We start from the raw sequence: 16,975 nt of genomic DNA on the forward strand, positions 1-16,975 counted from the left end.
GAATCATAAAACAATAGTTTCAATAAATTGCAATTTTTTGTCCCGGTAAAAATAATTATTATATCGGATCTTTATTATCAATTTATCTCTGATACATTTGACTTTGTAAAATCTAAAAATTCTTATTGTTATTATCTTTGTTAATTATATCCAATTTTCTCTTCTTGCTCTGGTGAATTTTTCCGACACTCCTTGTCTAATTAAAGTTCTACGCACCGTTATTTTTGATTTATTAATTCATCCATATTAATACACTGACGACTCTAAGAAGTTTTTATTCGTTGGAAAATATTAAATAGGTAAAATATATTTACTCGCAATTAATAAATGATCTATTATTAATTAAGCCTGATCGATTAACTTGATAAATACATATTAACTGTTGAATAAATATTGAGACCCTTTAATAAAGTGATTATTAAAATTATTTTTTGACACTTTTTATTATCATTAGTCGATAATTGCCGTAGACAATATTATTCTATAGAATTTGATTAAATCCGGTAGATAAATAGTTTTCTTTTTAAATGATAGAGAGAAAAAATAAACGAAAAATAATAGTGGCAAAGAATTTAAAAAAAAATATGTTTTAAGAGTTATTGAATGTACTCTTCTTCCAAATTTATTAAATTTTTTCATCAATAGAGGACAATTATACTTAAAAGTAGATTAAAATTTTTTAAATTTGATATCATATACGTCATAAGTAACCGGCAGTTATTAAATATTCAAATTTATGTTTACGGATATCGGCAATCGATTAAAAACTTTATTACTCATAACCTGAGACATTATTTAATTTTTGGGTTCGTTTTTACGGTAATGTTTGAAGATTATATAATTATTTAAATTTATATTTTTATGTAGTTATTATGAAAGATTTTTTTCTGACTAATTTTACTTTGTTAAAGGAGAATAGGTTTACATAGCTAATATTGAAGAATTTATAATAATTTTTTCCAAAGGTACACGGAGAAAAATTAATTATACTACCTACTATACAAAAATAATAACTACTACTATCTAAAATGGTAATAAAATTAATTAGTAACAAAATAATAGGTGCACGGAGAAAAAAATTTTGCTATAGGAACTCTATAGTAGTTAGTTAGTTGTAAAAAGTTCCAGTAGGTTAACGTATTCTTATTCGCTCTGTGCACAACTTCAGCGCCACGGTACGTTTGAACTACAGGGGGCTATTGTAATATATTTTATTATGTATTGAATGGCTGTTAGTAATAATAATATTAAATAATAAATAAAAGAATGCTTTATTAATTAAAGGGAATATTTATAATAAATATTTGTTACCGTAAAGTGTTCTTGTGCACTAAAAAATAAAATGTAAGTATAGTTAATACCGAAAAAGTAGATGAAAATTAATTTAGCAGATATTTAATAATTTTAAAAATTTTTCTAATAAATAAATTACTGGATAAAAAATTGAGAAAAAAAATTGGACATTTAGAAAATTTAATAAATTAAAAATGCAATTTTTAAAAAAAAATTTTTCGGAAAAAATTTTTTTGTTAAATAAAATTAAAAAATGGTCAAGTGACAGCTAACTTTAATATCATAAAAAGTAGCATAGAAGTTAGCACACATAAAGATTGGTTAACGTCAGATTAAAATCAAATAAAAAGAAAATAGAAAAAAATTTTTTAAAAAATTAAAATTATAATAAAACTTGAATAAACGTGAATAAACATTTAATTATTTTTTTTTTATAAATAAATTTTGATTCAACGAAATTATCAAAATCTTTCATTGTTTCAAAATTTTACAAATTAAAAGTGCTGATTGTTTTTGAGTACAAAAAAATAGATTATGTTTGCTAACTAAAATTTACATATTAAAATTCAATAATAAAGCTGGGAAAACTTTTTTATTGATTAAATTTATCATTTTTAATTTTATTTTTTCCTTTGATTTATTTTCCAACTTGCTGTTGGAAATTTATAAAAATGACAAGCACATTTTCTACTTGTATTCTTACAACTTACAACACAACAACTTTTGTGACTCATTTTATGTATTTCTTTTTAAATAAATTTTAAATGATAATTCGCTTGTATATTTAACTAACTCGAAACATAAAAATATCCCCCCTTAGTATCGGATATAGCCACTCATGGCGCTGACGGTAAATAAGTTTTTCCCCCACCATGGCTTCGCACTGAGCGAATAGTAACAATACCGTTTGGCTCCTGCAACTCTACATCGTTGAGCTCTGAGAGCTAAACGTTATTTACCTCTCACAACTCTACAGGATCGTTCTGAGACTATAACAAATTTTTGGAAGTCTGCTTAATAATTTTTTTTACGATTTAGCATTGATAATTTAATAAATAAATGCGGCAGAATGAATTTATATTGCCAACAATAATTGTATATGACAAATAAGAATAGTATTATAATAGAAATAAAATAATAATAGAACTTATATTACAAATAAAAATTATTTGTAAAATAAAAATATGGTCGTCACAAAATTATCTTATTTTTTTAATTATATCAATAAATATTGGACATAAAATCACTACCGTATATGCACAAGAAAAGATAAATAAACGAAAGCAAATTTTATTTTGTGTTAAATGGGGTCTTTTTAATGTATTCCGATAACTTATTACTTATCACAATATATTCGACTAATAAATTAAATTAACAGTCACTGAAAATGAACCTTGAAAAACCATAAATACAAAACTGTTCTAACGAAATTTAATTTCACAAAAAAAAACCTATTTCCTTAAATAAATAAACTGGAAACTTAATTGTCCTCATATATTTTTAATAATATGGATGAGTAACAAAATAATTCTGTTTGTCATTTTAGAAAGTTATGAAATATGTGAGCGCACTCCACTACTGCGCAACGTAGGGCGCTCCCAACTTATGCCGTTTGGCTCTAAGAACAATCCCGTAGAGCTCTGAGAGCTCAACAACATTGAGTTATCAGAACTAAATAACATTATGTTACTGTAACTCTACAACGAATAGTAAACTGTGTATAGTTGTGGTAACTCTACCGTTAGGTTACCAGAACGAAATTTTTTTTTCCGTGTGGTATCATTGACAATTGTAATAGTTACCATTAATAATGGTAACGATTACTATCGAAAATAATAATTGTAATTATTATAAATTATAACTGTTACAATCAAAGATGGTAACTGTAACCATCTCAGATTGTAAAAATTCTGAAAGAAAAAATAATATCAATTTAATTAAATCCTTTATTTACATCCATATTTTAGCTACTGTACATTTTTTTCTTTGAAATATTAAAATATTTTAAATTCCCTTCAAAATTTCTTTTTGAAAATTTGATTTTTTTGATTTAAAATTTCTTTTTTGAAATTTTAATTTTTTTTTTTTAATTTGAATTTTATTGAAAATTTTGATTTTTTTGGAAATTCCAAATTCTTTTTGAAAAATTTGGCGTTGAAAATTGTTTTAGACAAATAAAAATTAATTTTTTTAATATATTAATTTTTTAATATTTTAAATTAATAAATTAATTTTTTTAATATTTTTTACTAGCTTAAGTAGTAGTTATTATTATTACTGATGGTAACTGCAACCATCAGGTTATATTAGGAATTACGATTTTGATAATAGTAGTAACTAATTAAAATAATAACAGTTATTATTACTGATTACCATCATAATAGTAGTAGTTACCATCAGGATGATAAATACTACAGTTCAGATAGTTTACTTAATTATTTAAATAATATTTACTACTATCGAATTCAGTTAATAGATTTTAACATAACTAGATAATAAACTTTCTCCGTGTATGTTAATATTTTGAAAAATGAAAACTGTCATTGCATTATTTAAGATTCTTTTCTGAACTGTAATTTATGTTAAATGCCGATAATAACAGACACGATTGTTAAGTCGTCTCATTATACTGCACATTGTAAATATGTATAAAGAAATAATTTACGTGGGCTGATAAGGTTCTATAACAAATGAATGATCAAAGAGTTGTCATCGTAGTGTAATTAGAATGTTTGGTAAGTATAGAGTAAAGAGAAATAATTACGAACCAAGAAAGATTTACTCTAGAATCGAGCAAAAGTTTTTAAATTAAGAATTTTTTTTTAATAAAATTTATAAAAATTTTTAACTATAACAATTATTTTCGCCCCCATTGCCCCGAACCCCACTGTTAATTTTTACATGAGAAATTTTTGTCGGATTAATTATTGTAGGATTAATTTTGGCAAAAATTAATTATGATGATGACAAATATTTAACTGAGAAATTATGACCTAAAAAATTTTTTCTTGATAAATAAGCGACCGTTACCTATTTTCGTAATATTTAGAAGACATACAAGCTCAAATTTTTTCTTTACAAATTTTTTTTATGTAAAAGCTACTAGTTTCTTAAAAAAAACTCTTCTTTTTCTTTTAATAAGCTAGAACTCTCTAAGAAACTGAATTACTAATTAATATCGAAAAATTTAAATTTAGACAAATTAAAAAAAAAATTACTGATAGAAAACAAATACACCTCATTGTTTGATGGCGCGACTCAGATAAGAGGTACATACATTTAATCTCAATCTGACATTGAAAAATAATACCATCTCTGAACCTCAATAAACGTTCGTATCTTTTCAGTTACTTGCTTCTTTCTATTACATTATAATTGAATAGAAGTATTACCTACATTTTATGTCTCATATGTCGTTACTATTACAATATTAAAGTTATAAAAATAATACTGTTGTAATCGTTAAAATAAAAAAGTGTTGAGTAATTAAATCATTAAAGCATCAATTTAATTAAGAATTTTTTTCTATGAATCTAAGCGACTCGTCAACATATTCAAATTATTAAATTGCTGTCTGCAAATTTCTATACAAAAATTTATGTTACAATAAATTTAAATCAATGTTAACTATAAATTATTAAATTTACTATTATTTCGGCCTTCCCCTTTACAAATAAAATGCCAAATTTTATGAAAGCTTTTTTATTATCATCATATTGATTTTTTTTAGCGACTCAACTTGTGCATTACCTTCTGACCTAATAAACTTCTTTAAAAAAAAAAATAAATTAAATTTTGTATTTATTATTTTCTTTTTTAATTTTTTTTTTCTTAAAAAAAAATAATAAAAAGTAAACGAGTAAATTTTAATCAATGGAATACTACAATTACTATAAAAAGGCGCATGTGAATATAAAAGAACTCGAGCTACCTCTCAGCTCTTCATGTTCTCTTACTAAAAAAATTCAAAAGAAAAACATTTTGTAAATATTTATCAACATTTCTTTTTTTATAAAAAAATCTAAATTTTATTTTTTCATGACTGGCATTAAACTTACAAATTCTTCATTAATTCTTTAATAAAAAAAAAAGTTATGCAATGTTTTGAAGAATTGAATGATTTTAAGCATCAGCAATAATTACAATTTTTTCTCACGAAATTATCACTTAGAGTGTATTTAATGTATTATATAAATTTTAGGCGAGATAAACGCATGAATATTGTGAAGAAATTTTAAAAGTCTAAATGGATTGTGTAACTTATTGGAAAGAGTGAGGACGACTGAGTGAAAGTTGCTATACCAGTTGGTGAACTCGGCAAACGGAATTTGATTCAAACTTCCTTTATTTAAAAATAATTTCTTTATCATTTCACTCGCTTACCTTTTTTATTATGTTTATAAGAAAATTTAATTGATATTGGGTTTTAATTTTAATTATTTATCGAGTTTCTTAGTTATGAAACGACACAACTTATTTCTTAGAATTTAATAACTAGCCGGAATAACTTGTCACAAAAATTGTCAAATTAATATAATTAGATGATTTTAAATAAAGTTAAAAAATTTTTCAACTAAGAAATTGTCCTGAGTTTGAGTAAATTTGTCTTAAACTAAGGATTTTTGATTGTGGTTTAAGAAGGTTCCTATGATAACAATTTACATTAAAAATATATGTTAAAATGTAATAAATACGTTAAAATAATGAATTTTTATGATAAAAAACAATTGTTAAAAATTTTAAACTATATACTAAAGGATCTGTAATAATTTTTTATATTTAAAAAAGACAGTTTTGTACAAAAATTCGTAATAATAATAGTTGAATATATTCACTAAGATAATATAAAAGCTTTTTTTGCCCTCCGGGCGGAAAGTGGCAACTTTCGTCCCGCTGCGCTAAACTAAGTTGCCGCTTTCCGCCTTCGTCGGACAAAAAAATAGTATACACTCCTCGGGAAGTAAATAAGAAAGCCTCAGATCACATGTTTGTTGACCTCGGCTTCGCCTCGGCCAACAATTACATGTGATCTGAGACATTTCTTACTTTACTTCCCTAGGTGTGTAATATACTATTTCTCACCTCCGGGCGGAAAGCGTCAATTTTCCTCCCGCTGCGCTAAACGGAAATGCCGCTTTCCGCCTCCGTCGAGGAGAAAAATAGTACACACACCACGGGCAGTAAATAAGAAAGCCTCAGATCACATTTAATTGTTGTCCGAGGCGAAGCCGAGGTCAATAAACATGTGATCTGAGGCTTTCTTATTTTACTGCCCTAGTTTAACTTTAACCTCAAGTAAATTTATCGAAAAATAATTAACAACCTTTTTTGTCGAGCGTTTAATTTTCTACAAAAATATCCTTTGATTTTATAATAATGTGTTTTTATTTAGCAGTTTTGCTACATTAAAGAATCGTTAAAAAATATCACAGTCAATCATACATTTATATACATATTAACAATAAATAGCTTAAACATCTATGCATAATTTAATATGATCTTTTAATTTTCTTTTAAAACTTATCAAGGATTTTTCATTTTTAACATTTAGTGGCAATTTATTATACCAGTCATATCCTTTGTAAATAATGCTCTTTTCTGCTGTATGTGTTTTTGTAAAATCAATATTTTGCCTGATTGATAACCCGTAAATTATAAATTATTTATAAAATTACAAAGCTTGGGAAAAAATCGCATTAATCAAAAGAAAATATTGAAAATTGCGATGCGGAGTTATCTTATATTAATATTAACAATTAAAAAAAAAAAACTAGTCGATTTTTTTTAACAGTCTAGAAGAAAATTTTCTATGAAAAATAATTTTTCTCTAAAATTAAAACACAAAATATAAAATATAAAATTTATACCAAACCTTGAGAATTAAATTAAATAATTAGTGTAATTATGTGTTATTGTCTTCAGAAGAGTATGTCAGGGATTTTTCTCTTCACTTAATCCATCATTACTGTTCTCAATCATTGTACATTGACAAGAAGACTATTTTTTGATATCTTTTGATACTCTCTTCATAATTTAATGAATCAACCTTCAAAAATCCAAAAAATATCGAAATTTAGATCATAAAATCTCGTACTGACGCAAAGATCTACTGCACATGTGTAGGGACGAATTATATAAGTAGAAAATATAGACAACATTGTATACTGCCGGAGAATGTGATCTCGCGGTAATCTACTGCGCATGCGTAAGTGAACAAATGCACACCATAGCAGTGGTGTGTACCTATAGTACATAGTATACAATATGTTACATATATAGAAGAAGAATATATTTGCAGAGAGTTTCAACTTGGCGGTCTTTTCAGTCGCGCGCAGGGTTACTCACGGGAAAAGTCCTGCGCGCGTTCCACCGCTCATTTTAAATACTTATTAGTGTTGACATCTGTTCTAATGTAAGTCTTTTTGCTTTTTATCTATTTAATATTAAAACATTCACTGTTAAATGTTAATATTAGACTACTGTACTATTATTTGCGGGTTTTTTAACGATAAAAATTAAATATAGCTTTGAAAAGTATGTTTTTACTGGTGACTGTCATTTGAAAGTAGGACACGTCTAATATAATTTTTTTTACCTTCATTAACGATACTTACAATTTTTATTGTTACTAAATGTAGTGTGGAGTGTATGATTTATTTATATTGCTGTTTTATTTGTATTTTAAATTATTTTTACAGAGGAAATATTGTACTGAAAGTGAAAGTGTTATCGTGAAATCACTTTTTTTCTAATTGCTCGTTGCATCGTAAAAATGAAAGCTACTTTCTGAATAAATGTAACAAATTTATTTAGATTTAACAGATTGTTTGTTAGTTTTTCAAGTAGAAGGTAATTATTTACTTTAAATTAATGACTTTTGTTGTTAATTTTAGTATAATAATTTATAATTCTTTTTTAGCACTGAAAATTAATTTTTTTAATTGCTGAAAATTAATTAAACTGTTAATAAATAATTTTTTAACATCGTAGGATTTAATAAATATTTTTTAGCAGTTGATAAATATTTATTAACAGTTAATAAGTAATTTATTAAGTACAATTTATTAAATGTTAATAAATATTTGTTAACTATTAATAAATACTTATTAACTATTAATAAATGTACTTTCTTCCCAAATAAATATTTATTGAATGTAAAAAAATATTTATTAAAATTTAATAAATTAAATAATTGTCTTCAAATAAATTAAAATATTAATAATTAATAAATCCTTCTATAAGTGTTGAATTTAAAGATAAGATTTCGTATAAATGACTAAAAATCTTTAGAGAATCTCAACAAATTTGTTTGTCTTGATCAATTTGATAAAAATCTTCAAGATGTTTTGATTCGAGATATTTTGTAACGTTTTATAATCACTTTGATTACACCTTCACACTTTACAATCTAATAAAAAATAAACACTTGATAAAATTACGTAAAAAATAGCTTATAAAAATCTGTTAAATTATTGTGGCGTAATTAAAAATTTTTATAATTGAAATTATGTCTAATAATGATGATAAATTTTATAAATAAAATAGCTTACAAAAATCTGTTAAATTATTGTGGCGTAATTACAAATTTTTATGATTGAAATTATGTCTAATAATGATGATAAATAATAATAATATTTAAAAATACGAAGCGTAATACGATTTTCCGTGAAAATGAATTCTCAAAATTTTTAATTAACTATTGAGGTTAATAAAAATATTGATTTTTTAAAAAAATATGTTAAATTGGTAAAGTGGGGGCACAGTAATTTGTGCATTGAATAATTGTAAAAAATAAGCATTTTAAAAATACAGCGATACGAGAAGTGAGGCAAGTCCCGTTATACGCTAACCGGCTTCAGTTGAACTTGTAGCATCCTGGAACCAGTCCAGCACATTTGTATTTCCGTGATAATAGATTTGGTAAATCTCAACACTTTAAATATTGTAATTATTTACAAATAATACCTCATCTATTATAATTTGTAGTTTAAAACGTGTCAATTTTGGTAAATTCATTCATATTTCAACATTATGATTTTTAAATTATAAGTATTGCGCAAATTGGCTTAATGATGTGATGAAAAATTCTTAAATAAAAACGCGGAAGTTCGAGAGTAACTCAATAAATAAACTTTTGATAACGTGTTTGTTGTAAATAATAATGTTGAATCTTCGATAAGGTAACAAATTATTTTATCACGTATTTTACACTTTAAAAAAGTGGATCATTTTATTTTTATTCTTTTAATTCTTCTATATGCACCGCAAAAAATTTTTCTTTAAAAAATTTTGTTAAAAATTTTTGTTAAATATTTAATAATTTTATGTGTAAATTTAACATTTATTCTTTTAAATTAACACAAAAAAATGTTAAATATTTAACATAAAAATTTTTAACACAAAATTTTTTGGCGTAAAATTTTTTACTGAATTATAGTTTGTAAAGTTAAAATTTTTAAATTTTATTACACAAATTTTTAATAATTTGATTCCATATGTTCAAAAAAAATAATATATTCTTAATAAATTTAGAACTAAATAAATTTAAAATGATAATTGTGAAAATATTCACTTGTAAAATATTAATAATAAAATTTGAACTATAAAAATTTAATTTTGCAAGTTTGACAAATTTTTTAAAAGTTAAAATTCTTCCGGAATAAAAGATAATTATATTACATCTAAAAATATAATTAAAATAAAAATTTCTCTCGGTGTACAAAAGAATAATGGCTTATTCATCCAAGCATCCAAAGAGAGAAAGTAAAATCAAAACACTTAATCACTAATTGTTAATTGTAATCTCAAAGCATGTGTAGAGTAACACCATAATTTGTACCAAAACGTACAATTTAATCCTCGTACTAAATGTAAATACGGACTAAACAAGTAAAAGTTTTATTGACGTGAAAATAATAGATTGTTATCTCAAATATTAAATGATAAATAAGAGGAAGTGATGTTGCTGGACGATGTTTATAGAAATAAAAAGTGGGGTAATGAAGATATTGGTCAGCGGCATGCTCAGAGACGAACTCAGTTCAGCAAAAGCTGTCTTATGGTCAAAACTTGTAATTTAGTAGCTAAGTGATCGTTGATCATTCAAGTGAGTGGTATTCTGACCGATAGTCTAAGCAATCTATTTTTTCTGCATACATATTACGAAATCCGCAGTTGGCATTGCAAGTGCGTACGGTGTGTATTGCTAAATATAGTGATTAATTTTTTTCTTCCATCCATAAACAGTGATGGTGGATTTTAGTATTTTAACATCGATATAAAATTACAAGTTATTAAATAATTTAAAAATTCAATGAAAAGAATAATTATTCATAATAATAAAAATAAATTCTTTTTCTTATTATTTTAAATTTTATAAATTTTTTGTAATTAGTTTTTACACATCATTTTTTTTTAAATTATGTGTAAACATTTTTCCAATATTTCTAAACTTTAAAGCTTTTAACTTACGAATAAATTAATAATAATAATAATAATGATTTTTAATTAGTAAGTTAAGAAATAATTGCTAATCATTAAACAATTTTATTTCTTAGCTAAAAAAATCAAGATTTTTCTTTCTTGTTAAAAAAAAAGTTTTCTAGATATGGAAAATAAATTTTAAATGAAAATTTGCAAGTTTTTTAGATAAAATTTTTTTCAACAAGAAATTTAACCTCCATGAAAAAAAAATATAAAAAAATATATGTCGAAGTACATAAATAATATATTTTAAATATATTAAAAATCTATAAATATACATAAATTATGTTGAGTAAATATATTTTTAATAACTAACTTTTGGCCGATTTTCATATATATTTCAAATATATTTTAGAAATATTAAAAATATATTTTTTTTATATTTTTAGCTATGTATTTTAAGATATATTTTGAACATATCTAAAATATATTTAAAATATATATGAAAATCGTCCAAAAGTTAGTTATTAAAAATATATTTACTATACATATTTTTTATAGATTTTTAATATATTTAAAATACATTTTTTATTTATTTCGACATATATTTTTTTTTCATGGGAGAATGGGTGAAAAAATTTAATTTTTTTAACCAAGAAATAAAATTATAGTCGAAAATTTTTATTTATTTTATTTTTATTTATTTATTAAATAAATTGCTTATCAATCTTAGCTTACAGCAATGATACCTAGTTAGACTAGTCAAATTGCACATACATTAATAAAGTTTTATCATAATATAAATAACAGAGTCATAAGTAATTAAAAAGGAGATAAAAAGTGGATATATATAGATAGTTAAATAAATAGTAAGTTAATCAGTTCGGGGAAAGAGGATAGTATTTTTAATAATATAGTTGAAAATTTTCAACAAATTAATTTCTTGTCACAACAATGTCCATTTTTTCAAAAGAAATTTTTTTTCTCAGTGCAATATTGAATATAAATATTTGTAAATTTTAAAAAATTAAAAAAATTAGTATAAAAATCACAACGAATCTCAATAAAAAATTATTATTAATAAAAAAATTAATTGATATTATAATTCTTTATTAACCTTGAGTTTTCGGAAAGAGCTAAAATTGCCAAGTATAACTAAACTTGTATATTTATAAATTCACCTTGATTTGCACAAGCCATAAAAGTCGTAAATTATTATCTGCTATTAAAAATTTTAAATCAATATTCGGTCAGTAAAAAAACAATAACTATTTAATTTTTAAATGTAAAATTACCTAAAAAAGTAAAGTAGAAAGTTGAGTCGAAAATATAAATAAAAATAATAATAACACTCTACTAAAGCATAAGCATTCGCAAAGCATAAACTTTCGTTTAGACTTCTCGAGGCCATGGCCAAATTATTTTGAAATAAATAATTAGCATCGTCACTCACCTCGCTACCTCTAATAAATATAATACAAGTTGTCCGTATCCAAGAAAGAGGATATAATTATGCCGTAAATTATCGAGCTGACATATATCCGACTAGAAATTTTAATGTAAGACCTATTGGGCCCCCACATGGGGGGTGTCACGCAAAGTCCTATGCGGCCCTCATTGGGCAATCCCTTTTAGATCCCAAGGGGGGGATCCCTATCAGAACCCAATCTAAATTTTGAAAGAAAAAATATTATGATTTTCGAAAAGATTAAAAATAATTTCGTTGGGTTATCCCTCTTAGATCCCACACAGATCTCACTGGGGAAAATTTAGAAATTGTATTTTTTTTTACGTTGGGATTTCCCATTTAGATCCCATACAGGGCCCTATTGGGAAAAACTGAATAAAAATTTTTATTTTTATGTTGGGATTGCCCGATTGGGGGCTAATTAGGCCCTTATAGGGATTTCCCAATTGGGCGTGCCTCTTCGGGACCCAATCAGGTCCAGATTTATACGCTGGGTAATTCCAAAGTAATTTCTAGTCGGGTAACTCAAAACTCTATTTCAGTAATATTACGCAAAGCCCAATTATTTGAATAGTTTTGAATCATAATATTTCATTATCAACCACTAATTATTTTCCAAGCAGCTTTGGCCTCTGAATATTTTATTAAAAACATTTGATCACTTTCCTTTTTGTGTGACATAAAGTACTTTCTACAACTTATTCAATCGTGGACATTGGTCTTACCATACTAAACATACATAATAAAAGAACAGATAATATAACGTAGTATCAACTTGGAGATTCCAAGACACAACTTTGGAAGTGCGCGTCTTGTTGTATAGGTACATAATATAATAATAAGAATAGTAATCACTTTCTGGGCCAAAAGACTTCACCAAGTTAACAATTGTTGGACCTCTATCGGTGTGATATAATAAAGTGTGCTTAGATATTCGGGCTGCGTATCTTTGTAACAGATCCGTCGTGCTTAACATTACAACTAGTTCGCTAACAATTACTATAACGTCATAATCTATATTGTTAAGAGAATAAGAAAATTTTATAACGGGTTTTAATGGTTAAATTTGATACCTTGTGAACTATTAACATTTTTAAAGATATACGCTCATCCCGATGTTATACTCATCAAGACCTTTCATTTGAGTACTCACATCAATTTTTCATATATTTATATATATATGTATATATGAAAGATATATAAAAATGCATGTGGGTACTCAAATGAAAGCTCTTGATTAGTGTAATATCGGGATGAGCTTATATCTTTAAAAATATCAATATTGATGTCAATACTTAACATAATTGAGAAATGACCTTTTATCTCGTGAACTATGGACATTTTTAAATATATTAGCTCATCCCGATGTTACACTCATCAAGACCTTTCATTTAAGTACCCACATGCATTTTGATATATTTTTCATATATACATATATATAATATATATAAATATATGAAAAATTGATGTGGGTACTCAAATGAAAGCTCTTGATGAGTGTAACATCGGGATGAGCTTATATTTTAAAAAATGTCAATATTTAAAAAAGTACAGTGCAATTTAACAAAAGTAATTATTTAATAAAGCAAAATTTTATATATTTATAGTTCACAAGTCACATGGTGACTGCAAGGTTTCTATTCAATAATAATGTATATTACATTATAATCATCGCTTTATCTGTATTTATTATTTAAAAGAATGACAAGTCGTGTTTATTTTGTAAATTATGATGTTAATATTTATGCGATTTGTAAGCGACGTTGTTTAAATATTCATTTGACATTGAACATTGATTTTTTAAAAATGAATTCATTTCACACCGTAGTTATTGCAAAGTTAAAAGCTAAGAGTTATTGCGGAAATTCATTGATAAAAAGATTAAGGAAAAAATGAGGCGGCCAAAAAAAATTTTTTAAGCGGAAAATGAATGATTTTTTTAAATGTTATTGTTATTATTATTACTTTCAGATAAAAAATGGGTATGGGCAATGAATTCGATTACAAATGTGGTCTCAGCGAAGATCTACAAACAGTTGCCTTCGAAGAATTGCGTGAAGATGAAAATGTAAGAAGCCAGGCGCTGGAGCAATTCCGATCCTGGATACTGAAGCACCCTTCAATAAAACGCTGTCGTACTGATCCTATATTTTTGCTCCGATTTTTGAGAACCAAGAAATTCAGTTTACCCATGGCACAAGAAATGCTGGAACGGTACTTAACAATCAGACAACTGTACTCCGACTGGTTCCAAAATCTGGACATAAATGACCCTGACATGGAAGCTATTATTGACAACGGATATATCGTACCGTTGTTAGAGAAAGATGAACAGGGAAGACAAGTCATTCTTACTTGTGCTGGTAAGTTTTGTTTGTTTTACACTGAGAAGCTAAAAAAATACGAGTTATGTAATAAATATTAATGACTTTTTTTTTAGTCTCTATTTAACACTTCTTTGCTCTGAGTTACATTATTATTATTATTTTTGAAGGCCACGAATCATTTTTTTAAATTAAACTTGTTTTTTTTTTTTTTTTTTTTAATAATATAAATTTTTAGTTATTAAAAAAAAATTAACTTTTGCATTTTCTTAAAAAATAACATAAAAAAATAACATTATTTCTTTTATATTATTTTTATAAAAATTATCAGCTTTTTTTTTTTTTAATATTTTCAATTCAAATTTAAATAAAATCATAAAAATACTTGTTATATATATAATAAAGTGTAAGGTAGGCGATAAAAGGAAGAAATAATTAAAGAAATTCATGAATTGATAATGTGATAAAGCAAAATATTAAAAAAGAAACAAGAGTTTAAATTAAAAATAAGAAAGTATTTTATAAATAAATCAAAAACTTGTTAAACAGTCACGTTCTATTGATTAATTATTATTATTATTATTAATATAAAAAAAAAGAATGTTTTACTGAAAACAATTATCAAAACGTGTTAAATCTAACATTATCACTGAACGTGATTTACTTGAAAAAAAAGAGCAAAGTTTAATCACTTTTAAATTGTAAATTGTTTTCAAATGAATCTGATGTGTGATTAATTAATCAATAAATAAAATCACAGGTCGATTTGATCCATACAAGTACACGTCCGCGCAAATGGTCCGAGCGCACAGCTTGGTATCCGAAGTATTGATGGACGATGAAGAGAATCAAATCCGCGGTTACACCCATGTAAATGACGAGTCTGGGCTAACCATGGGCCACGTTAGCGCTTTTTCGCTCACCGACATTCGGAACTTGCTCAGATGGATTCAAAGCAGCACACCGATGCGACATAAGCAGACGCATTTCACTAATATCCCGAATTACGCCACTAAAGTTATTGACTTTGCACTCTCGCTTCTTAATGACAAGCTCAGAGCGAGAATTATGGTAAGGGTTATCACATACTTTCTTCTTCAAAGGTGATTTTGTGTGTTAGATCTTTTTTTAACCCTTTACAAACTTTAAAAATTAAAATACCAAGTTAAAGCTCGTGTTTTCCTCAATTGAAGGGAAATATCCTAAAAATTGAAGCTTAAAAAATCAAAATTTTTCTCACTGTGAAAAAAACTCACTTTCTTGTTGAAAAAAAAAATTATTTTGAATTAGAAAAAAAAAATTTTAAGTAGACAGCTTGCGAATTTTCATCAAAAATTATTTTTTCCCAAATCTAGAAAACTTTTCTTTAACAAGAAAGTTACTCTGAGAAAAATTTTGATTTCTTCAGCTAAGAAATAAAATTGTTTTAAATTTTCAACAAATTATTTATTTATTACAAAATTGCTTATTTTTTTCAAAAGAAATTTTTCTCCGTGCATTTAACAATTTTAAAAGTAAATGCAAGTATTAATTAATGAAAAAATATTTTATTTATAACATTTGTAATGAATATCAATTTTATTTTCACTTGGGAAGCATTAATTTGTTATTTAATCGAGATATTATGTGCAATATTCGCACGAATAGATCATTTAATTATAAATAACGAAGTCATGATTATTAATTTAATAAAAATTAATTCATTTCTGATTCCATGTTAATGTTTGATTTTTTTTTTCTTCACTATTAGGTTCATACAAGTATAGAAGATTTAAAGGAAGCAATAAATCCTAAAATTCTACCTAAAGAATATGGTGGTAGTGTCCCACTTGCTGATATGATCGGTAATTATTAATTATTAATTAGTACTATTAATTATTAATTATTTATTCATGTATATTTTATAATTTTATGTCTCATTGTTGATAATTAAATCTATGAAAATAATTTTTTAATTTTTAGCTGTGTTCAAAAAAAAATTGCGTGAAAAACGTGACGAGATAAAAGCCCTTGATGATATGTACATAGAAGTTTCACCAAAAGACACGTGTTCATCAGTTTCAGACGGTCTTTGTGGTATATCCGGTTCGTTCCGAAAACTCGAGGTTGATTAACTTAATAATTGGAATTTTTATAAATTTACGTTCATTTATCAGTGATAGTTTTTTTTTATTAATTGTTAAGGATTGTTGTGTTTTTTATATTAATTTTTTAACCGATTAACTTTTACAGATTTATATTGATAAATAGTATTTTTAATCAGCATATAGTTTAAAACTGTTGCGTTGGTGGTGTCAGTTACCAAGATGACGATAAATAAATAAAATCACAATGATGATTTTTTTTATTTTTTATAATAGTGTTATTATGTAACCGATAGCTTAATAATTGTTTAAAATTTTTTTCAAAGAATTTTAATGTTTTATTTGAACACGAATTTTATTTTAAGAATGTGATAATTAGTTAT

General features: G+C 25.1%; 1 protein-coding gene across 4 annotated transcripts; it reads left to right on the top strand.

Annotated features, from left to right (window-relative positions):
* The first annotated feature begins 7,567 nt into the window (after positions 1-7,567).
* Positions 7,568-16,942, top strand: LOC123266688 (clavesin-1-like). Of its 4 annotated transcripts, none has more exons than XM_044731049.1 (5): positions 7,568-7,705; positions 14,156-14,547; positions 15,269-15,579; positions 16,259-16,352; positions 16,471-16,941. In XM_044731049.1, the coding sequence occupies exons 2-5, from the start codon at positions 14,163-14,165 to the stop codon at positions 16,620-16,622; spliced, it is 942 nt and encodes a 313-aa protein (XP_044586984.1). In that variant the 5' UTR covers positions 7,568-7,705; positions 14,156-14,162; the 3' UTR covers positions 16,623-16,941. The 4 variants fall into 4 exon arrangements, with proteins under 4 accessions (XP_044586984.1, XP_044586987.1, XP_044586986.1 ...); XM_044731052.1 differs by lacking the exon at positions 7,568-7,705 and adding an exon at positions 9,193-9,213 and having other exon boundaries at positions 16,471-16,942; XM_044731051.1 differs by lacking the exon at positions 7,568-7,705 and adding an exon at positions 10,326-10,479 and having other exon boundaries at positions 16,471-16,942.
* The last annotated feature ends 33 nt before the right edge of the window (positions 16,943-16,975 follow it).

Source organism: Cotesia glomerata, linkage group LG6 (genome assembly GCF_020080835.1).
Source record: "Cotesia glomerata isolate CgM1 linkage group LG6, MPM_Cglom_v2.3, whole genome shotgun sequence".
Classification (NCBI taxonomy): domain Eukaryota; kingdom Metazoa; phylum Arthropoda; class Insecta; order Hymenoptera; family Braconidae; genus Cotesia; species Cotesia glomerata.